The following is a 24,239-nucleotide window of genomic DNA, read 5'->3' as shown; positions in this document are numbered from 1 at the left end:
TCACCTCCACTCCGCCTCTGCCTCCACTCCTGAACGCGCCGCCCCGCTCTGCTTCTCCACCCCCCCGGCTTCCCGCGAATCAGCTGTTGACGCAGGAAGCCTGGGAGGGCTGAGAAGCAAGCAGCGGCTTCGCGCTCAGGCCCAGGGAGGCAGAGGTGAGCTGGGGTGGGGAGAGGTTCCCCTGCTCCCCGGGTTACCTGCTGTGGCACGGGCGGCCCTCCTCACGCCCCCCCGCCCAGCTCACCTCCACTTTGCCTCCGCCTCCCTGGGCCTGAGCGTGAAGCCACTGCTTGCTTCTTAGCCCACCCCCAGCTTCCCGTGCGAACAGCTGATTCGCGGGAAGCCGGGGGTTGGAGAAGCAGAGCGGGGCGGTGCGTTCAGGAGAGGAGGCAGAGTGGAGGTGAGCTGGGGCCAGATGCGGGGCTGCCAGTGGGTGCTCTGCACCCACCAAATTCTCCTCGTGGGGGCTCCAGCCCCGGAGCACCCATGGAGTCGGTGCCTAAGGCACCACTTTTGATGTGATCAGTTGGGGGAGTGGCCGCTGCCCCTGCTCCCCCCTAGCTACGCTACCCTGCCCCTAGGAGCCAGAGGGACCTGCCGGATGCTTCCTGGGAGCCGCCCCAGGTAAGCACCACTGGGACTCCCCACCTCACCCCCTGGCAGGTCCCTCTGGCTCTTAGGGGCAGGGTGGGGTGGGCACGCACTACGGTGGCCCACGAGACCCTCCTGCCCGGTTCTGGGGGCAGTCAGAGGACAGGGGAGGAGGGTGGATGGGGCAGCGGTCTGGGGGGGCGGTGTCAAGGAACGCAGGGGGTTGGATGGAGCAGGAGTCACAGGGGCTGGGGGCAGGCCACAATCCCCCTCGAGGAGGGAACCAGTTGTTAAGATTTTGGCAGCTCATCACTGGGTAAAGGTAAAGTAATTTCACTTTTTCTACAAAAAACTCACGCTCATGTTTGCAAATAAGTTTCCAAAATATGTAGGGAAAAAAGAGAATTAATCTGAAAAATAACTTTTAATGACTATAAATGCACAAGGATTTAAATTTTCCTTGAATTATGCCAGAGACCACTGCAAAGAAATTATATATTGTAATCATTGTAACAAAAAGAGAATGACTAGAATGTCCACAGTAAAACAACAACCAAAACTCCACCCCCTGCAGCTCCTTATTGTTTATTCAAATATCACCTACTAGGAATGGTAATAATATATAAAGCAAGAATTAACTTAAAAGTGAAATAGCTCCTAGCTGTTCCATACCAAAATAATATCATCCTGCTTTATGTAAATGCAAAAGGAAAATAGTATTGAATGGGATTTAGTACTCTGGTCACTTTCGTTCATTTGGTCGTGCAAGGTTTTAGCAGTCGAGCATTTCCAGCATTAGAAGGTCTAATCCACAGGTGGGGCTGGTGGTTCTTGTCCCTGGTTGTATAAAAGGGAAAAAAATGCACTGGTTTAGAAATTCTAGTCTACCAAGCATGACTTATAAAAAGAATGAAATCCTCCTCTAATATTCAAACTAAATAACAAACAATTCTGTTTTTCCCTTCAGTGGGGAAATGGGGCAGTGGGGAAGGACATAGGATGGGGGAGAGGAGGCGATGGGGGAAGTGGGGGCCAGGGGGGAAGAGGCAGGGTGGAAGGAAGAGGGTGAGATGTGGAGGAGATAGAGCATTGGGAAAGGGGCTTGGGATGGGAAAGGGAAAGGACGGGGGAAGCGAGGGCAGGGGTGAAGCTGGAGTCCAGTATGCGGCATCCCCTTAGCAGAACCTGGGGCTCCCCTGTTAAGCAGACCCATCAAGCCCTCACCCTGACAAGTCCCACCTCCCCTGCATCTGTATCACCCCGATGAGCCCCCCCAGACACCCTTCCCACTGAGCCCCAACCATCTACACCTGGACCCCCACCCAAATGAACCCCACCTCCCCTGCACCTAGATCCCCCCCGCTGAGCCCCAAACACCTTCACCTGGATCCCCTGCAGAGTCCCATTGCCCCTACACCTGGAACCCCTCAATGAACCTCTGTGCATCCAGATCTCCCACGGAGCCACCCACACCCAGATTGCCCCACAGAGAACTCTCTTACCCCCACCTGGATCCCCCCACACTAAGTCCTCTGCACTTGGATCCTGCTGCCAGGCTGATCCTGATCACCCACACCAGGTACGCCTAGCCCAGGGGGGCAGGACCTCAGGGTGTTTCTGGGGCAGGCGTGGCCCTTGCATTGTATCAGAGTCGGGTGCAACCTCTTTGCCGAGTCCCTGTCCCAGGATGGGGTGGGGGAGGCTGCAGGGTAATCTCCCACTTCCATGCAACCAGTGGCCTGTCTCTGGGAGGGGTGGGGGCTGGGCATAGAGATCTGTGGTGGAGGTCTCTGGGCCAGGGGACGCTGGGCATAAGGATGGGGCATTGGGCAGGGGGGTCGGTAGGGGCAGGGCTGGGTAGGCCAGTGTGCATCTGGCAGCTGCAGGTTTGTGAACAGTGCCCTCCTGCTGGGCTGCACAGAGCGGGGCTGCTCCCACCACGCTGTGCCTCATTGCCCCCAGCCTGCCCTTCACTGTGGAGACTGACCATCCCGCCGCCCTGCACCTTGCCCCATGGGGGCCCACAAATATGTTTGGCACTGGGCCCACAAAAAGTTAATCTGGCCCTGGCCCCAGAAAGTTGTTTGGGTAACCACATAGAGTTTGGCCTGTGGCAAAGCTAGACTTTGCTTGATCTCTGGTCTCTGACTCCAGCCTGATCCTGACTCTTGCTTATGGAGCCTGGCCCTTGTGAGCCCTCCAACTCCTGCCTGGTGACTACTGGCCCTAATGGGCAGAATTCACCCCACTTATGACTGTTAGGTCAGACTGTTTATGCCCTGGTCCCTTACATCATGTTTATCATCTCAACTATTTCCACATCATATGTGCTCAGTGTAAAGTAAAAAAGATATGGGGGGAGGGGGGGAAGAGTTAATCACTATCCTAAAAACACATCTCAGTTCTTGCCATCTTGATAAAGATTCTGCAGATCAAATTGAGGCCGTTGGTTACTGCTGTGCATCTTGTGGCTTTGAGTGGGTATTACCTAATCAGAACATAACACTTCTGTTTATGGTTCACCACAAGGAATCGAATGCGGCTCAACCTAAGGCAGAGTGGTTTAGCTGTGTTGGCCCTGCAGGTCACACAGAAGTATAATCAGTGACAACTTAGACTATGTCTACATTGCACACTTCACAATGGTGTGGGTGTGCCGCTGCCGCGTCTTTGTACAGTGCACTGTGTAGCTGCTCTTTATCTCTCCCAGCGAAACAATAAAATCTTTCCGAATGAGGGGTGGTAGCTCTTTTGCCGGGAGCATGGTTCCCACTGATAAAGTGCTGTCCACACCGGCGCTTTTCATCGCTAAAACTTTTATCGTTCAGGAGAGTGTTTTTGCACACCCCTGAGCGACAAAACTTTTAACGACAAAAGTGCCAGTGTAGACATAGCCTTAATTTTGTCAATAAAATTGGCAGTTATGGCTCTAAATAGGCAGAGGGAGCAGATCTATTCACTGAGATCTTGTTTTTAGTTACTTTTCAGAATAAAACCACACTTTAAACAAAAGACTTCATTATTTCTAGTCTGAGAGACTTCTGCAGAAGGGAACATATACATTTTAATATTAATGTGATACCAGAAAATAGCAGTAGAAAGCATAGGAAAACAGTTTTGGGGAAAAACTAATGAATATAATGTAGTGTACTTTAAAAATGTTCCTAAAGCTAGATATTTTATTTAGATTCTTTAGGTAGGGTGCTTCAAGACACTGACATACTTACATGATGTGGACTGGCCGGTTTTCCAGCCATGTTGGATCCTCTTAGATTAGTTGGTCTCAGCAAGAACAAGACAAGAGCGATAACCACCCAGGCCATCATTATCATGGCAATACTGATGCCGTTATCACCAGAGGAATTTGGTCCTGGCACTACAGACAGAGAAAACTACATCATAAAAGGGTGTGGGAGCAGAGTCCTTTTATCAACATGAAAATGTAAACAACACAAGTATCAGACCAAACTACAACAGTTTTGGTTCACAGCCGTGATTACTCTGTCTGCTTGGCTTTAAGATTCACAACTTTTTGTAAGGTTGACAAAAAAGTGCCAATTTCCTAAAGCTGATATGAAATTCCCTCTTAATGGATTGCAGATAAAGAGAGCACACTATGTTACTGTGGGCAGAGTATACAAAGACCAGTGTTCAGAATGATTTACAACTCATATCAGTGCAAAAAAACCAACACAATATTATACATATATCAATATAAGTGAAACATTCCACATGTGTAGAGGGAATGGTGTATGATTTTCATACCCCATTTTTATAGGCTTGATGCTGCAAACCCTAATGCACAATGCAGGGTTGTTAGCCTCCACTTGCTGTTAAGCAATCTTGTATAGGTAGGAACAAGGAAGGCATCTAGTTCTTTGTGTAACCCACGCTAGATGAGCATGAGTCTTTGTTCCCCTCCAGTGGCTGATCTACATAGGTGGAGGAGTCTACTACAAATGCTGCTTAATAGCTAGTGGGAAAAGTTTGTTTTTAACACTGAAGGTCCAGGTTCAAACCCTGCTATCCGCCCAAGCACAGGGGATCATTATACCTACTTGTGAAAAGAAGTTGGCAAACCACTCAGAATAAATTGTTTACTGTTAATTTAGCTCTCCAATAGTTTCCAAGGAGACTGGTGTTTCTAAATTTGATGGAAATTAAAAATTATGTATTGCAAAAATTGTGCGAACAGATGTCTGCCTTGGCATTAGTCATGAGCTTGGTGTGGCAAAGATTTCTCATTTAAGTATTTGACTCAATATGTGAGCTGTGTGACGGTCACTGAGATCATGTTCCCTAACAGAATGGCATAACTACTATCAACTACTTCCCTTTCTTCCTAAAACCAAATATTGGTGGGTCAGGGTGCAGGAGGTCCTTAATTTCTGGGAAGAAGAGTGATGTAGGGGGCAGAGGCAGGGACTGATAAAAAAGGGAAGCTGATATACTGACATTTGCAACAAAATAGCAAATGGCTGGAATTTTTTTCAGCACATTTCCACAAAATTGAGAAATTCCCCTGAATGGAGTTGTCTGGTTGTACTACCGGGGAGAAATAAGTATTTAAAGCCTCCCAAATATCTGATTATTTGCATATTTAAAATATGCAGCCTTTTTCCAGAGATCAATGTTGCCAGGTTTAGCACATTAGCTGCGCATTTCTGCTACAAGTAGTAGTGAAATGCTAGTATTTAAAATTACCCTAATTAAGCATTTGATCTAACATCCCATCACGCTGGACTTCTTCTCTTTCAGGCTCATAATATATCTTTTGAATCCAACAGCAAAATTGTCATTGACTTTACACAGTGTAATTTGTGTATTACCCATCAGAAGGTAACTAATGCAATGTTATTGGGAGGTAATGTTCAGAACAAGAAAAGCTAGTTGATTTTATTTAAGAAAGTTTAGATTTTGTACAAAACCTCAAAGTCTGGGGGCAATCCACAGGGAGACCCAGGGCCTTGGAATTTGCAGGGTTTTAGCATCCACTGATTTCTATTATTTTTGACAATTACATATAGAGTCTTTCACCTCTAACACGCTGGTTTAAATCTGGCCTATGCCAATGTTTGCTAGAAGTTATCACTAGTAAAAGCTGTTTGATGATCTATTTGCAGTGAGTGGGGTGGGGTCAGTCAGTTTCTTGAGCACAAGTTTTCACAATGGAAAACTATTATCACTGTTGTTCCCCTTAATGGCATTTTCAAGAGAGCCCAAGGGCTGAGTGGGCCCAGAGAACTATTCCCTCATCCATGAAGGTGATGTCTACATAACAGAGTTAAGGCAAGCTAATGGGGTACTGTGGGGAAGTTTGCAGGACTGCTGCCCACAACACAGCTCTTCTGTAATACAAGACTTCATGATCCAGAGCCATCAATCTGATATCCTTCAGGTACATTAAATTCACTCAAAAATATAACAGAAAAATTGGGATGAATTATGAAAAATCAGACCTCAGCAGCACTTCCTCAGACTCAATGAGACAACTCTTTTGATTTTATGAGCTAAAGGAATTGCCATTAAACTCTTGCTTTTCAAATCTTTGAAATGGAGACATCTCAAATCTGGAAAAGCTGCTAACATAGAACGAGTTCAACTATAAATGCCAATTACAAAAAAACATTCTAATGAGAGTTTGAAAGTCTGAGCCATTCTGGGTGTGGGTCAGAAGAAGATCTAGCAGGAGCAAAATGAGAACATATCGTAACACGAAATGGAACTTTCAGTTCACTAGTTATGACATAAAATACTGATTCAGAACAGCATGTAGAATTGTGCAGGCAAGTGTTCAGCTTGTAGTCTTGTTCTGTACAAGTGAAACAACATTAATCAGCTTGGTGTATCAATATTTGAAACTTTGGGAGGCCTTTATGCATCACATCTCTGTCACATAATACTTAACCCTGCCTCAGAACAGACATGTAGACTAGTTGACCTCCTGAGGTCCCTCTAGGGCTTCTGATTTTAGGTTTTAACCAATGAACACTGACAAAACATTCCTGATACTATTTAAAAAAAAAAAAGGTGTATATCCTATTAACACCAGAAAAGAACTGGAAATGGTTACTTGTATCTAAGGGTTTGTCTGCACAAAGAAGTAGAGTGTGATTTTTGAAGTGTACTAATGCATTGCACATTGATTGATCCATGCAAACCCTGTTGGCATGCACTAAAGGTTCCCGAGCATGCTTTAACACAGTGGTTCTCGACCAAGGATATGCATACCCCCGGGAGTATGCAGACGTCTTCCATGGGGTACGTCAACTCATCTAGGTATTTGCCTAGTTTTACAACAGGCTACATAAAAAGCACTAGCAAAGTCAGTACAAACTAAAATTTCATACAGACAATGACTTGTTTATACTGCTCTATATACTATACACTGAAATGTAAATTCAATATTTATATTCCAATTGATTTATTTTATAATTATATGGTAAAAATGAGAAAGTAAGCAATTTTTCAGTAATAGTGTGCTGTGACACTTTTGTATTTTTATGTCTGATTTTATAAGCAAGTAGTTTGTAAGTGAGGTGAAACTTGGGGTACACAAGACAAATCAGACTTATGAAAGGGGTACAGTAGTCTGGAAAGGTTGAGAGCTACTGCTTTAATGTCATCCTTTTGAAACAGTACTGTGTTAAAGCGCAGTAGGGAATATTACAGAGAGATTATATTACTCATTACAAGGAGTGTATACTGTAATGTACATACATTAACAAGTCATCAAAACACATAAGGACAAGCTTAACTTTGAGCACATGCTTAAGTCCATCCCTGTTCATAAAAGTTCAGCAAGTACTTAAATGCTTTGCTAACTTGGGTCCTAAAGTCACATATCACTTTAGGGGGGTTTGGCTACCCTATGCTATGTTCAGCAGAAACTCAACTGACTAGCCAGTTTCACATACTTCAATTGTCAAAAACCCACTTGTGTTAGCAATGCCATGTTGATGTGCTTTGACTGTATTCACATTCTTTTTATTCCCATAGAGTAAATTTCACTCAGTTATAGAGGGGCAGCATAAGAAGACCCAATTACATCCCATGATACAGTTAAAACATGCCTCAGCCCTGGTCTACACTAGGACTTTAGGTCGAATTTAGCAGCGTTAAATCAATGTAAACCTGCACCCGTCCACACGATGAAGCCCTTTATTTCGACTTAAAGGGCTCTTAAAATCGATTTCCTTACTCCACCCCTGACAAGTGGATTAGCACTTAAATCGGCCTTGCCGGGTCGAATTTGGGGTACTCTGGACACAATTCGACAGTACTGGCCTCCGGGAGCTATCCCAGAGTGCTCCATTGTGACAGCTCTGGACAGCACTCTCAACTCAGATGCACTGGCCAGGTAGACAGGAAAAGAACCGCGAACTTTTGAGTCTCATTTCCTGTTTGGCCAGCGTGGCAAGCTGCAGGTGACCATGCAGAGCTCATCAGCAGAGGTGACCATGATGGAGTCCCAGAATCGCAAAAGAGCTCCAGCATGGACTGAATGGGAGGTATGGGATCTGATCGCTGTATGGGGAGAGGAATCCGTGCTATCAGAACTCCGTTCCAGTTTTCGAAATGCCAAAACCTTTGTCAAAATCTCCCAGGGCGTGAATGACAGAGGCCATAACAGGGACCCGAAGTAGTGCCGTGTGAAACTTAAGGAGCTGAGGCAAGCCTACCAGAAAACCAGAGAGGCGAACAGCCGCTCCGGGTCAGAGCCCCAAACATGCTGCTTCTATGATGAGCTGCATGCCATTTTAGGGGGTTCAGCCACCACTACCTCACCCGTGTTGTTTGACTCCTTCAATGGAGATGGAGGCAACACGGAAGCAGGTTTTGGGGACGAAGAAGATGATGATGATGAGGTTGAAGATATCTCACAGCAAGCAAGCGGAGAAACCGGTTTTCCCAACAGCCAGGAACAGTTTCTCACCCTGGACCTGGAGCCAGTACCCCCCGAACCCACCCAAGGCTGCCTCCTGGACCCGGCAGGCGGAGAAGGGACCTCCGGTGAGTGTACCTTTTAAAATACTATACATGGTTTAAAAGAAGCATGTGAAAGGATTAATTTGCCCTGGCATTCGCGGCTCTCCTGGATGTACTCCCAAAGCCTTTGCAAAAGGTTTCTGGGGAGGGCAGCCTTATTGCGTCCTTCATGGTAGGACACTTTACCACTCCAGGCCAGTAACACGTACTCGGGAATCATTGTACAACAAAGCATTGCAGTGTATGTTTGCTGGCGTTCAAACAACATCCATTCTTTATCTCTCTGTGTTATCCTCAGGAGAGTGAGATATTATTCATGGTCACCTGGTTCAAATAGGGTGCTTCTCTTCAGGGGACACTCAGAGGAGCTCATTCCTGCTGGGCTGTTTGCCTGTGGCTGAACAGAAATGTTCCCCGCTGTTAGCCACGGGGAGGGGGAGGATTGAGGGGGTAGCCACACGGTGGGGGGAGGCAAAATGCGACCTTGTAACGAAAGTACATGTGCTATGTATGTAATGTTAACAGCAAGGTTTACCCTGAAAGAGTGTAGCCACTGTTTTATAAAATGTCTTTTTAAATACCACTGTCCCTATTTTTTTCTCCACCAGCTGCATGTGTTTCAATGATCACAGGATCTTCTCCTTCCCAGAGGCTAGTGAAGATTAGAAAGAAAAAAACCTGCACTCGTGATGAAATGTTCTCTGAGCTCATGATGTCCTCCCACACTGAGAGAGCACAGACGAATGCGTGGAGGAAAATAATGTCAGAGTGCAGGAAAGCACAAAATGACCGGGAGGAGAGCTGGCGGGCTGAAGAGAGTAAGTGGCGGGCTGAAGACAGGGCTGAAGCTCAAATGTGGCAGCAGCGTGATGAGAGGAGGCAGGATTCAATGCTGAGGCTGCTGGAGGATCAAACCAGTATGCTCCAGTGTATGGTTGAGCTGCAGCAAAGGCAGCTGGAGCACAGACTGCCACTACAGCCCCTGTGTAACCAACCGCCCTCCTCCCCAAGTTCCATAGCCTCCACACCCAGACGCCCAAGAATGTGGGGGGGGGCCCACCGGCCAACCAGCCACTCTGCCACAGAGGATTGCCCAAAAAAAGGAAGGCTGGCATTCAATAAATTTTAAACTTGTAAACTTTTAAAGTGCTGTGTGGCATTTTCCTTCCCTCCTCCACCACCCATCCTGGGCTACCTTGGTAGTCATCCCCCTATTTGTCTGATGAATGAATAAAGAATGCATGAATGTGAAGCAACAATGACTTTATTGCCTCTGCAAGCGGTGATCGAAGGGAGGAGAGGAGGGTGGGTAGCTTACAGGGAAGTAGAGTGAACCAAGGGGTGGGGGGTTTCATCAAGGAGAAACAAAGAGAACTTTCACACCGTAGCCTGGACAGTCATGAAACTGGTTTTCAAATCTTCTCTGATGCGTACCGCGCCCTCCTGTGCTCTTCTAACTGCCCTGGTGTCTGGCTGCGCGTAACCAGCAGCCAGGCGATTTGCCTCAACCTCCCACCCCACCGTAAACGTCTCCCCCTTACTCTCACAAATATTGTGGAGCACACAGCAAGCAGTAATAACAGTGGCAATATTGGTTTCGCTGAGGTCTAAGCGAGTCAGTAAACTGCGCCAGCGTGCCTTTAAACGTCCAAATGCACATTCTACCACCATTCTGCACTTGCTCAGCCTGTAGTTGAACAGTTCCTGACTACTGTCCAGGCTGCCTGTGTACGGCTTCATGAGCCATGGCATTAAGGGGTAGGCTGGGTCCCCAAGGATAACTATAGGCATTTCAATATCCCCAACAGTTATTTTCTGGTCTGGGAATAAAGTCCCTTCCTGCAGCTTTTGAAACAGACCAGAGTTCCTGAAGATGCGAGCGTCATGTACCTTTCCCGGCCATCCCACGTTGATGTTGGTGAAACGTCCCTTGTGATCCACCAGAGCTTGCAGCACTATTGAAAAGCACCGCTTGCAGTTTATGTACTCACAGGCTTGGTGCTCCGGTGCCAAGATACGGATATGGGTTCCGTCTATGGCCCCACCACAGTTAGGGAATCCCATTGCAGCAAAGCCATCCACTATGACCTGCACATTTCCCAGGGTCACTACCCTGGATATCAGCAGATCTTTGATTGCGTGGGCTACTTGCATCACAGCAGCCCCCACAGTAGATTTGCCCACTCCAAATTGATTCCCAACTGACCGGTAGCTGTCTGGCGTTGCAAGCTTCCACAGGGCTATCGCCACTCGCTTCTCAACTGTGAGGGCTGCTCTCATCTTGGTATTCATGCGCTTCAGGGCAGGGGAAAGCAAGTCACGAAGTTCCATGAAAGTGCCCTTACGCATGCGAAAGTTTCGCAGCCACTGGGAATCGTCCCAGACCTGCAACACCATGCGGTCCCACCAGTCTGTGCTTGTTTCCCGAGCCCAGAATCAGCGTTCCACAGCATGAACCTGCCCCATTAGCACCATGATGCATGCATTGCCAGGCCCCATGCTTTCAGAGAAATCTGTGTCCATGTCCTGATCACTCACGCGACCGCGCTGACGTCGCCTACTCGCCCGGTATCGCTCTGCCAGGTTCTGGTGCTGCATATACTGCTGGATAATGCGTATGGTGTTTAATGTGCTCCTAATTGCCAAAGTGAGCTGAGCGGCCTCCATACTTGCCTTGGTATGGTGTCCACACAGAAAAAAGGTGCGGAACGATTGTCTGCCGTTGCTCTGACGGAGGGATGGGCGACTGATGACATGGCTTACAGGGTTGGCTTACAGGGAATTAAAATCAACAAAGGGGGTGGCTTTACATCAAGGAGTATTTCAGGCAGGACTTCACGGAGGGTTCCAATAAGAAATGGTGCACCTAAGTAATTGTTCTTATTGGAACAAGCAGGTTAGTCTGGCCTCTGATTGATACATGGCTAGATTTACCTCGCTGCACCTTCTCTGTGAGTGACTGCAGTGTGACCTAGAGGAATGAGTCCCATAGACGGGGGAGAAGGGGAAGCAAATGAGTACAAAACAAATCTGGTCTATTTCTTGTTTTGATCCACTCCATCTATCTTTTACATCTTTGGCTGGCAGCAGACGGTGCAGAAGGACTGCAAGCCATCCACATCTCATGGCTGCTCAGCAGAGGACGGTCCAGTAGGACTGCTAGCCATCCTCATCTCTTGCCTGCCTGGCAGAAGATGGTGCAGTAGGACTGCTAGCAATCTGTATCGCCTGCCTGCTCACCATAAGATGGTTCAATACGACTGCTGGCAGGACTAAAGAGAATGACCTGATCAAGTCACTCCAAATTTAGTCCCTGCGCCCATGTCTGCCCAGGCGCTCCCAGCCAACGTGGCCAGGAGCACCTCGGACAAGACGATGACGGCTACCAGTCATATTGTACCGTCTGCTGCCACAAGGCAATGGGTTGATGCTGCTGTGTAGCAATGCAGTACCACATCTGCCAGCACCCAGGAGACATATGGTGACGGTTACCTGAGCGGGCTCCATGCTTGCCGTGGTACGGTGTCTGCACAGGTAACTCAGGAAAAAAGGCGCGAAACGATTGTCTACCCTTGCTTTCACGGAGGGAGGGAGGGAATGGGGGCCTGACGATATGTGCCCAGAACCATCCGCGACAATGTTTTAGCCCCATCAGAGTGCTCCATTGTGACTGCCCTGGACAGCACTCTCAACTCAGATGCACGATTGTTTGCTGTTGCTCTGACACGGGGGGGTGACTGACGACACGGCTTACAGGGTTGGCTTCAGGGAGCTAAAATCAACAAAGGGGTGGCTTTACATCAATGAGTATTTCAGGCAGACTTCACGGAGGGTTCCAATAAGAAATGGTGCACCTAAGTTATTGTTCTTATTGGACCAAGGAGGTTAGTCTGGCCTCTGATTGATACATGGCTAGATTTACCTCGCTGCACCTTCTCTATGAGTGACTGCAGTGTGACCTAGAGGAATGAGTCCCCTAGACGGGGGGCGGGTTTGCAAATGAGTACAAAAGAAATCTGGTCTATTTCTTGTTTTGATCCATTCCATCTATCTTTTACAACTTTGGCTGGCAGCAGATGGTGCAGAAGGACTGCATGCCATCCACCTCTAATGGCTGCCCGGCAGAAGATGATGCAATAGTACTGCTAGCAATCCATATCGCCTGCCTGCTCACCATAAGATGGTTCAATAGGACTGACTGCTGGACTAAAGAGAATGACTTGATCAAGTCACTCCAACTTTAGTCCCTGCACCCATGCAGGACGAGTTGTATCCGAGAGTGCTAAAGGAATTGGCGGCTGCGATTGCAGAGCCATTGGCCATTATCTTTGAAAACTCGTGGCGAACGGGGGAAGTCCCAGATGACTGGAAAAAGGCTAATGTAGTGCCAATCTTTAAAAAAGGGAAGAAGGAGGATCCTGGGAACTACAGGCCAGTCAGCCTCACCTCAGTCCCCGGAAAAATCATGGAGCAGGTCCTCAAGGAATCAATCCTGAAGCACTTACATGAGAGGAAAGTGATCAGGAACAGTCAGCATGGATTCACCAAGGGAAGGTCATGCCTGACTAATCTAATCGCCTTCTATGATGAGATTACTGGTTCTGTGGATGAAGGGAAAGCAGTGGATGTATTGTTTCTTGACTTTAGCAAAGCTTTTGACACAGTCTCCCACAGTATTCTTGTCAGCAAGTTAAAGAAGTATGGGCTGGATGAATGCACTATAAGGTGGGTAGAAAGTTGGCTAGATTGTCGGGCTCAACGGGTAGTGATCAATGGCTCCATGTCTAGTTGGCAGCCGGTGTCAAGTGGAGTGCCCCAGGGGTCGGTCCTGGGGCCGATTTTGTTCAATATCTTCATAAATTATCTGGAGGATGGTGTGGATTGCACTCTCAGCAAATTTGCGGATGATACTAAACTGGGAGGAGTGGTAGATATGCTGGAGGGCAGGGATAGGATACAGAGGGACCTATACAAATTGGAGGATTGGGCCAAAAGAAATCTGATGAGGTTCAATAAGGATAAGTGCAGGGTCCTGCACTTAGGACGGAAGAACTCAATGCACAGCTACAGACTAAGGACCGAATGGCTAGGCAGCAGTTCTGCGGAAAAGGACCTAGGGGTGACAGTGGACGAGAAGCTGGATATGAGTCAGCGGTGTGCCCTTGTTGCCAAGAAGGCCAATGGCATTTTGGGATGTATAAGTAGGGGCATAGCGAGCAGATCAAGGGACGTGATCGTTCCCCTCTATCAATCAAATCCCCTCTATTCGACATTGGTGAGGCCTCATCTGGAATACTGTGTCCAGTTTTGGGCCCCGCACTACAAGAAGGATGTGGATAAATTGGAAAGAGTCCAGCGAAGGGCAACAAAAATGATTAGGGGTCTGGAACACATGACTTATGAGGAGAGGCTGAGGGAACTGGGATTGTTTAGTCTGCAGAAGAGAAGAATGAGAGGGGATTTGATAGCTGCTTTCAACTACCTGAGAGGTGGTTCCAGAGAGGATGGTTCTAGACTATTCTCAGTGGTAGAAGAGGACAGGACAAGGAGTAATGGTCTCAAGTTGCAGTGGGGGAGGTTTAGGTTGGATATTAGGAAAAACTTCTTCACTAGGAGGGTGGTGAAACACTGGAATGCATTACCTAGGGAGGTGGTAGAATCTCCTTCCTTAGAAGTTTTTAAGGTCAGGCTTGACAAAGCCCTAGCTGGGATGATTTAATTGGAGATTGGTCCTGCTTTGAGCAGGGGGTTAGACTAGATGACCTCCTGAGGTCCCTTCCAACCCTGATATTCTATGATTCTATGATTCTGTCTGCCCAGGCGCTCCTGATCGACCTCACACAGGCGACCAGGACCACCTCGGACATGACTATGACGGCTACCAGTCCTATTGCACCATCTGCTGCCATAAGGCAAGGGGTTGCTGCTGCTGTGTAGCAATGCAGTACCGCGTCTGCCAGCACCCAGGAGACATACGGTGACAGTGAGCTGAGCAGGCTCCATGCTTGCCGTGGTATGGTGTCTGCACAGGTAACTCAGGAAAAAAGGCGCGAAACAATTGTCTGCCCTTGCTTTCACAGAGGGAGGGAGGGAACGGGGGCCTGACGATATGTACCCAGAACCACCCGCGACAATGTTTTAGCCCCATCAGGCATTGGGATCTCAACGCAGAATTCCAATGGGCAGCAGAGACTGCGGGAACTGTGGGATAGCTACCCACAGTGCAACGCTCCGGAAGTCGACTCTAGCCTCGGTACTGTGGAAGCACTCCGCCGAGTTACTGCACTTAATGCACTTAGAGCATTTTCTGTGGGGACACACACACTTGAATATATAAAACTGATTTCTAAAAAACCAAATTCTATAAATTCGACCTAATTTCGTAGTGTAGACATACCCTCAGTCTTGCAGTGCAGACAGAGAACAAGACCTATTTTAGTTAAAAGAAAAGGAGTACTTGTGTTGAGTCCCTAAACCAGGTTATAGCCTTGGTGCTGCAGGGCTAGAGCACACGTAGGGTACATGGTAAAAACAGTTTGGTCCTGTGTACACTGCAAGGTCAACTCATAGTTTAAGTGTGCTGGGAAATTACTATGTGTAACTGGTTCCCTTACATATAAATGGCCCATGGTGGATGGGCCAAAGATTATTCAAAGTCTTTAGAATTTAAGTTATAATACTTCAGAGTTGGGATTGATTCAAAATGGGAAATGAGGAGGTTAAGTGTGATGTATTAGAACTTTTCAACTGATCTAATAGTTTATTAATCCTACCTATATCTGCTCTATCCCAGAAAGATTTTGTTTAATTTAATAGTTCTCACCCATGTGAAGGATCTGAATTATACCCTTAAAGTTCAGCTATGAATCACAAGAGACTTTACATCAGTTCTGATCTGCATTTACCACACTAAAATTGTAGACTAACTTTCTGAGTCATTGTACTGACTTGCAACATTAACAGTCACAGATGACTACTCCTTAAATATTGTCTGCTTTGTTTCCAGTTAGGCTGATAAACTTTGAAATAAATTTTTGTTATTCATCTTGGGCTGTGCTCATTTGTAAGAGTCAAGGGATTCTACCAAGGCATAATAAAAATCGGAATGTCATGTTCACACTCGCTCCCTCTGTCAGAAGAGTGCGTCCACAGGTGGAGCACTATCATTGACAGTGTGGGCAATATATTGTGGGTACCTATCCCACAGTCCAGCTCGATAGTCACTAGGTGTTGTGGGAAGGTGGAGCAGAACGCGGCACACCTTGGGACTCGGCTCAATGTTCCGTGAGGCATTGCTTTCTGTCCCAGCACTCCAGGGGCTTCCGGCTTTCTTTCACGGCATTTTTCAATAACCCTTCTTTGCTGTACACCCTGGCATCTTTGTCAGAAGGTATGGATCCCACACTGCTCTCCTATGCTCTGTTAACTGTCATGAAGACACCGCGAATGGCAGTGCAGTTAATCACAAAGTTCCTAAGTGAAGAAGACTCCCAGTTGCCTGACATGCTGTGTGATATGGATAGGAGCAACCCCTCAGATTGCTTTTGGCATTCACAGAACAGCTGCACAGGGTAGACCATTGCTTTTGGGCTCAAGAAACAAGCCCTGAATGGTGGGATCGTATCATCATGCAGGTTGTGGGAGGATGAGCAGTGGCTACAGAACTTTTGGATGTGAAAAGCCACCTTCCTGGAACTATGTGCAGAGCTCGCCCTAGCACTGCGACACAAGGACACCAGAATGAGAGCTGCCCCATTGGTAGAGAAGTGTGAGACAATCGCTGTGTGGGAGCTGGTGACTCCAGACTGCTACTGGTTGGTTGCAAATCAATTTGGAGTTGGGAAGTTGACCATTGGGGCTGCGTTAATGCAAGTGTGCAGGGTAATTAATCACATCTTGCTACGAAGGACCGTGACTCTGGGAAATGTGCACGAAATAGTGGACAGCTTTGCAGAAATGGGTTTCCCTAACTGTAGAGGGGTGATAGATTGCACATATATTCCAAATTTGGCACAAGACCACCTTCTGACGGAGTACATCAATAGGAAGGGTACTTCTCCAGGGTGTTGCAGCCACTTGTCGATCACCATGGGCATTTCACTGACATCAACGCAGGGTGGTCTGGGAAGGTGCACGATGCATGCATGCATCTTCAGGAACAATGCACAGAAGCATGATTGTTAAATTCATGCACAGCATTGAAATATTTCAATACAATACACCTTTTGCAACATAACAATCACTTTCTCACTGACCCTTGGCAAGCACACATCTCTGTGAACACCCAAAGCGTGATGAGTGTTGGCGGTGGTGCTTCACTTGGGGAAAAGGGCACTCGCTCTGCAAGGGCTGTGGTGTAGCCAACTTGGGAAAAATTTCTAAAATTCTCCCACACTTTTCCACAGGTGGGGTTCATTCTAGCAGCTATCTCACTGCTAAGGGTAAGCAGGGAAACGAGGGTACATATACTACATGCTTGTGGCTTCCGCCTTGCTCCCTATGCTGTTCGCCTGTGTGCCACTTTGGTCCCTGCACAAGTGATTGCCGAATGGTGCAGGAAATTTTCCTACAATGGGGGAAAGGAACAAAGCTGTTTTGCCAAGGAGCCTTCGGCAGAGGATTACCGGTACCTCCGGGAAACTTTCCTGGAGATCTCTCTGGAGGATTCCCATGAGATTTCAGTGTGCATCAACACGATATTCCACTGTACTGATTAGCTACAAAGGGAATGTCCAGCATACAGAAACACAGCCAGCCTTGTACATTTCTATACCTTGAACCTACCTCCTCACTACACAAACCACAGCCACTTACCAGGCATCTCCTCTCCTGCTTCTTACTCACTGGAAAGCAACTGCTGAGACTGATTAGATACCTCCGGAGTGGTGAACAGTTCCTGGCTGCCTGCCCCACCGGGTGACCTCGCTGGGAGCTCCACATCATCATCTAACTCCACCTCTTCATCAATGACTTCATCCTCTGGGTTAGGTCCTCTTTCCACTGCCTCCAGTCCCGCCAAGTATCCATGGGGCTCTTGGAGGTGGATGTGGGGTCGCCACAGAGGATAGCGTCCAGCTCCTTATAGAACCAGCAGGTCTCAGGTGCAGCACAGGGGCGATGGTTTCCCTCACCTTATGGTACGCCTGCCTCAGCTCCTTTATCTTTGCTCTGCACTGCAACATGATCATAGCCCTTTTCGCACAAGCCTTGAGAAATGTGCCTGTAAGTATCACAATTCCTACAGCTCAAGCACAGCTGGGACTGCACAGCCTCCTCTCCCCATATCCTGAGCAGATCTAGCAGCTCCGCAGTAGTCCAAGCAGGAGAGCGTTTGCTGTGATAACCTGCCATGGTCACCTGGGAAGAGGAGATGAGATGTCTCCATCTCGAGAAAACAGGAAATGGAATTTCAAAAATTCCCAGGGCTGCTAAGGGGTAGGGGTGGATGGTTGTTTACCTGGCTGCAGGGCATTGGAGTTCAAACTCCTGACCAGAGCAGTCATGATGGGCTTTGTGGGACACCTACTGGAGGCCAATTAAAGCAATAAAATCAAGCATGGTGTCTACATTGGCACTTTGTCGACAAAAATTTAAAGGAAAAAGCCTTATGTCTCTCATCGGGGTGTTTGTATTTTGTCACCAAAACACGGCATTTTTGCCGCCAAAAGTCACCCTGCAGTGTGTGTGCATTCACTGTTTTGTTGACAAAAGCTGCCTTTTGTCAACAAAACTTTGTAGGGTAGACAAGGCCTAATAGATCAAATTGAAAGGGCAAGGTAAACCATGCACTGACCTTGCCAGAAGCAGAGATTAAACACTACAAGGCTCAAGATCCAGGAGGGACCTCCTCCCAGTGGGAGAACAGAAAAGAAATACCACACAAAGTACTCCGTTGCTAATTACTGGTTACCTTTCCTTCCCTTCCCTCAATATGGCACATTCTCAGAATGCAGAAACAATGGGAGTCAGCACTGTAAGAGCTGAGTGACCAGACAAACAAGAAAAGACTACCAGAGAGAGGGTCTATTTTCTAAAACCTTGATTGAAAGGTCAGGAGGTGACCAACTTCTATTCTGCATAGATCCTTATACCACGTCATTACTCCAGGAGCCAACAGTAGTACTTCTAGTAGTGCCTTAAGCGATGTGATTAGCATCTATCATGTATGGTTTGTTCTTTTTCTCTCTCCGCAGGAGGAGAACTGTGCACATTGTTTTATGTTTCTATTAGAGAAGGCAGGTCAAATAAGTGAACCTCGCACTTGGACTGGAAGGTGGTGAGGTCTGTGACAACCTTTAGTAGAGCTGGGCACTTAAATGATTTTTCAGTCTCTGGCAGGCAGGGGTAAGGGGGAATTTTTTCATTCCACCCAACCCCAAATATTTTCAGAATTTTCAACAAATCTAAAAAGTCAACAACAATTTCATTTCAGGTCGAACAAAATGTTGTTAGACCCAAAACTTCTTGGTTTTTTTCTGAGGATTTTTAGACTTTTAGAATAATCACCAGGCTACACAGTCATTCTTTCTCTGTCTATCTGGCCCAACAAATACGTGATTATTTATACAAAGTGGAACAGCTTCAACAGAAGAGAAGGGAAAATCCACCTCAGAATATGCTATAGACCTGGTGGTTAGGACACTCATCTTAGAGAGTGAAGATCTGAGTTCAAATCCCTGGTCTAGACCAGGGATTCAAACCTGGGTCTCACACATGAGTACCCCTAACCACTGGGATAGTGGGTATAAGTGGGGTAGCAATGGCACTGCCACAATGTCAACTCATGTCTAAGTCCTCTTGTATATCCAGCCCCAAATTTTCTTTTGTCCAAAACTATTCAGCAAATGTGTGTCAAATTCATGAAGTTTGTTGACCCAAAACTCCATTTTTGCCCGAACAAACTTTTTTTTTTTTTTTTAAAGCCCAGCTATAGTTCTTTATTTGTGGGGGAGAAATTCCACAGTCTCAGATTAACCCCCAAGAAAGCTCTTTCTCCTGCACAGTGAAGGCAGAAAGTTCCATTGTGCCAGAGAAGTGGAACTTATGACCACAGTTTGTCGTGGCACTTCAGGCAATCATTTAGAAGTTCTAAGGCCAAGGCATTGAGCACCTTGAAGTAAAGACCAAGACCTTGAACATGACTTGAAGTTCTATACAAAGACTGTGTGGAGAATGGAGGACTGGTTTGATGTGGTTGGAGTAGCCACCCTTGCTAAGGAGACATGTAGCAGAGTTCTGATCCAGCTGGAGATACCTAAGCATTGATGGCTTTACTGCTGTAGTCCAGAGGGATGGTGATAAAATATATAATTGAGACAGGTCATCATCTGCCAAGATGGGACAGAAGCTTCTAGACAACTGGAGCTAGTAGAAAGCATTCTTGCAGATGCTGCCATGTGAGAGCTTTGTGTCAGCAAGGAATACATGAGCACTCCTAAACTACAGACAGAAATGACCAGTTTATGGGTGCGCACCTTCAATTAAAGCAGACTCCACCATGGCTGGAAAGTCTCAGTGCTTTCCTTTGCCCATAAACATCACCCTTCTCTTCTTCAGGTTCAGCTTCAACCAGGTGTTCTGCATCCATGAGCTGATCCTATACAAACACTGGGTCATCTTGTCAGTCGTAGTATGATCCTATGTGGTGAAAGATAGGTAATGCTATGTGCCATCTGCATACTGCGGGCACTTGAGTCCATGTCATCTTACCTTTCACCTAATAGCTGCAACTGCAACTGCTCTGTCCCTTGATCTGTGAATTGAGGCAAAAAGCTATGATTCATCCACTCTACATAAAGTGTGGCTTCTCCCCTTCCACTTCCGTTAAGAGATTTCCTGAGTAACAGATTCTGAAGAATCCTGCACCCTCCCTAACTAAGGCACACAGGCAAAGGAAGCAAGTTCAACCTTACTCTCAGTTGTGACTGAGCTGGGATCTGGGATGGTTTGGGTATGCAGTGGGAATGGGGCCAAATGGTGTTAGAATAACTGGTGAATAGCCTAAGTTTGGCTAGAACCTGATTCTAACACACTTGGACCCATCGAAACTGTATTACAACCTAGTTCAGCTACAAACTGTGCTTAAGCACATTTGTTAAACTCAGTTCCCTGGTCACTGTACAGGATCCTGAGAGCAAAGGAGAGATGGCTAGGAGAGAGGAATAGGGCTTCTAAAGTTTTGTAGCACCTTATATTTTCGAAGTGCTAATGTATGATTACTAACTACCCTGAGTAGCACTCCCTTATTGTATCATGTGCTTCCTTGTCTAAATTATAAATTACCCTCAAAGAGATATCTAAAAGGCTTTAAGATGATCTCTTTAGTTTGTAGTTACACAACTCCCCAAGAAATCTTTCAGCTAAAATCCTCCACTATGAAAAACAGGTCCAGCTTGCAATACAAGCTGAACTCTAATGATATCTACCTCTAAGAGATATAGTAAAAATAAACATCAGCCACATTGCTCTATAAGAAACTGCATACCACAAAATTCTGTAGGTAACAGACCTACTGATGCATATAGCCAACCTATTGCTCACATGAGTATGAGCTGAGGATCCCATTTCCAAGAGAAGCAAGGAGCAGGAGCCATGATTAGTGGGTGGTACCACCAGCAGCACAGCTGAGACGGAGCAGTGGTGCTAACAGATAGGGATCACCCCCTGAAGTTCAGCCTATGCAGGCAGAAAAGGCCCTCAAAAGTACCCTAGAATACTGCAAACATTCTTCATGCTGAGTGGCAGATGTCACTAAAAGAAATTAGAAGTTCATTTTATTTGAAAACTAAAGTTAAGGCTAAAGCCTCACCAGCAATGAGCCTCCATTCTGCTTCCCCAGCTCTTGGACTGCTGGCAGTCAAAATGGCCCTCAAAATAACTTAGAGCAGCCTAAGGGCTGCTCCAAAAATTGCTCCAGAGAGTAGTGCCCTACAGTTCTCTGGTGCTTTTGTTCTTATCCCTCCAACCCTCTCTGTAAGGTGAGAGGGGGAAGTAGAGCAACAGAGAGGCAGCTATATGCCACCTCAGCATTCCCTCTGTGGCTCTGTGAGGCTGTCAGCCCCTATCATAATTTTGAGTTTCATCAGGGCTGCACTAACATTACATACACCTTCCCATGGCCTCCCACAGCAGTATGGCTGTTCTAACAGGTGGGGATTGCTGGAGCATAGTGAGGGGGGGGAAAAATCAAGTCTCCATTTCCTCATCCACATGCCCATGCCAGGTTTTATAAGGGGAGTTGGCACTACGGCATCACCTGGGAATCCTCCCTATGCAGGAGGAACCACGAGAGGGTTGATCTGCTGGCTTTCCAGCTACATGTCCCTAGTCTCATGCGTTTTTACCATATCTCATTATAAAACACAAAGCATCATTCAGAAATATTATATGCTAAAAGTGAGCTACTGCTGCTGGAACAGATTTTAGAGAAACCCTAAAAGTCCTAAAAGCAGCACTGGGCAGCCTAATATCTTTTAACAGACAGGACTGCAAACAAATACACTTTTCCTCTACATTTTGAGGTCCGTTGCAAGAGCATTTTACCTGGAGAATCTACAGAATCCCTGATGGAATACTCAGCTATTTGCACATTCAATACTTGTAGCATTCTTCCTTCATGACACCCTTTCAAATTAATCCCTCAAGCTGACACAGGTACCTTCCACCAGCAGTGGATAAATACTTGTGAACATGAGAATCAGCAGTGAAATGGCTACTAGTGGTAGATACATAGTAGATTATAAGATCTTTGGAGCATTGCCTATATCTTTCTCTGTGAGGTTGTACAGAGCCCCAATGCAGACTGGGTCCTGTGAGTACTACAGCAGATAAATTCTACATAACATTGCAACAACAAAATCAATAAGAGTTCACAGTTATTAACATACTGAAATGAACAACAGAACTTCACACTTCTGTTAATGCTGCTATTTCAGTTTGGCTGGATGCAAGCTCCAAAAAATCTTAAATTTGGGGTTAAAGGATACATTTCACAGAAAGAATCATAATCCACAGTGTTTAGGGAGTTTACATGGATTTCTGTGGTTGCCTCTCCTTAGTTGGTAGCAACAGAAAAACATGATACACCTATGACATCACCGAGCCACAGCCCTGTTGTTTCCCAAACCAAAACACACATACATCTCAGCAGTCACTTCTATGATCTGTAGCCATAGGATTTGTCTGTAACAACATGAGCAGCTGGCTTTCCAGAGGGAAACATGAACCACCAGAAGGAACTGTCGGGAGAATTAAAGCAAGATTTTTGGGATCTGGGCCCAGCAGCGAAGAACTATGAATCAGTAAACGGCAGAAAGTGTAGTACCAAGCTGACTGCTGCTAGCCAACTAGTCACTTGCTGCTGGTGCAGGACTTAGGCAAAAGGAGCGGGATTCTAGATCCATCGCAACTGTAGACTCATGACAACCTGATCCAACGGGAAGGAACAGGGAGGCAATGAATGGAAGTCATTCCTCATGCCTGTCTATCTGAGAGTGAGGATAAGGGTGGATGTGACGTTCTCATGGAGCAGGGCCCAGAATAGTCATAACCCACCTCAGAAAACAACAGTTCCAGCAGCTTCTCCAGGCTCAATCTGTTTATTCTATTATTTGATTCTTGAGAGTTTTACAACACTTGTTTACCCAATAAAAAACAGTCAGTCAAAATGTCATCCTAAGCCATTAACAGAAAGCAACCCCCCACTGGAACTAAACTGTGCACATTATAAAAATAATTGAAAAGAACTTGGCTCTTCTATACAATACACTTCAGTCCAAGGATCTCAAAGTGCTTCACAAACATTAATGAACTAAGCCTCATGCCTGCCGCTCCCCCAGGAATGAGGAAGTATTACCATCCTTATAGATGGGTAAACTCAGGCACACAGAGGTTACTTGTCACAAAGCAAGTCTGTGGCAGCGACAGGAACAGAACTCCCATTGCAGGTGAATACTGCAACTGCTACACCATGCTATCACCATCCCCTGACATATATGCCCCTTTCTCCTTCTAGAAGTGCTTACAACTCAGTGTAAAATTTCGTACCTGTGAAACAGGCTAAATGCCATCTGAGGATCACTTTAAATTAGGATCATCCTCTCTGGACCAGTCGAGCCAGATTTACAACCAGAATACAGTGGTGGCATGAGCAAAGCGTCTGCACCACACTGGAAGAAGATGTTGTCCTTTTCAAATCCTTATCTGATTGGACTAACTTTACACTGATTCTTGCAGAGCAGACAGTTACTCTTCAGATATCTGATTTTAGCTGCTTTGGGACAAACAATAAGTACATTTTTGAAGCCATGATTATATGCAATTTGCATGGATATCAGGTGATTGCACAAAGCAAAGCATTTTTAACTCAACCATTCTAAAAGGCCAAACAAATCTTGGTCTTATCCTCCTCTGCTAATTCCAGTTCAAAGGGAAAACCTAATTACCTAAAAGTAAAAGGAGCATTCTGGATCTCCTCCACTGTCTCCCTTTTGCCTTCTTAGAGGCTTCAAATCACAATGATCTTCCCTGACTAAGGGCATGTCTACACTACAAACTTTTGCTGCTATAAGTTACACTGGCATCAAGCCACCACAGTTAGCATATTGCTTGTGCACATGCATACTTGGCTCCCTTTGTCGGTGCTGCGCGTACTCACTCAA

The 24,239-nt window shown here is 46.4% G+C and overlaps 1 protein-coding gene across 2 annotated transcripts in view; it reads right to left on the bottom strand.

The window, feature by feature from the left end:
• Nucleotides 1–718: 718 nt before the first annotated feature.
• Nucleotides 719–24,239, bottom strand: part of SMIM14 (small integral membrane protein 14) — a 69,096-nt gene continuing 45,575 nt past the window's right edge. For both annotated transcript variants that reach the window (XM_077814599.1, XM_077814600.1), the window contains exons 4-5: nucleotides 3,819–3,967; nucleotides 719–1,428 (exon numbers count right to left, since the gene is read on the bottom strand). In XM_077814599.1, the coding sequence (XP_077670725.1) occupies nucleotides 1,396–1,428; nucleotides 3,819–3,967 (182 nt within the window). In that variant the 3' untranslated portion in view covers nucleotides 719–1,395. The remainder of the gene's footprint in view (nucleotides 1,429–3,818; nucleotides 3,968–24,239) is intronic.

This window comes from Eretmochelys imbricata, chromosome 4 (assembly GCF_965152235.1).
Source record: "Eretmochelys imbricata isolate rEreImb1 chromosome 4, rEreImb1.hap1, whole genome shotgun sequence".
Classification (NCBI taxonomy): Eukaryota; Metazoa; Chordata; order Testudines; family Cheloniidae; genus Eretmochelys; species Eretmochelys imbricata.
Note: the sequence above shows the minus strand (reverse complement) of the source record. Positions and strands in the feature narration are given on the sequence as shown.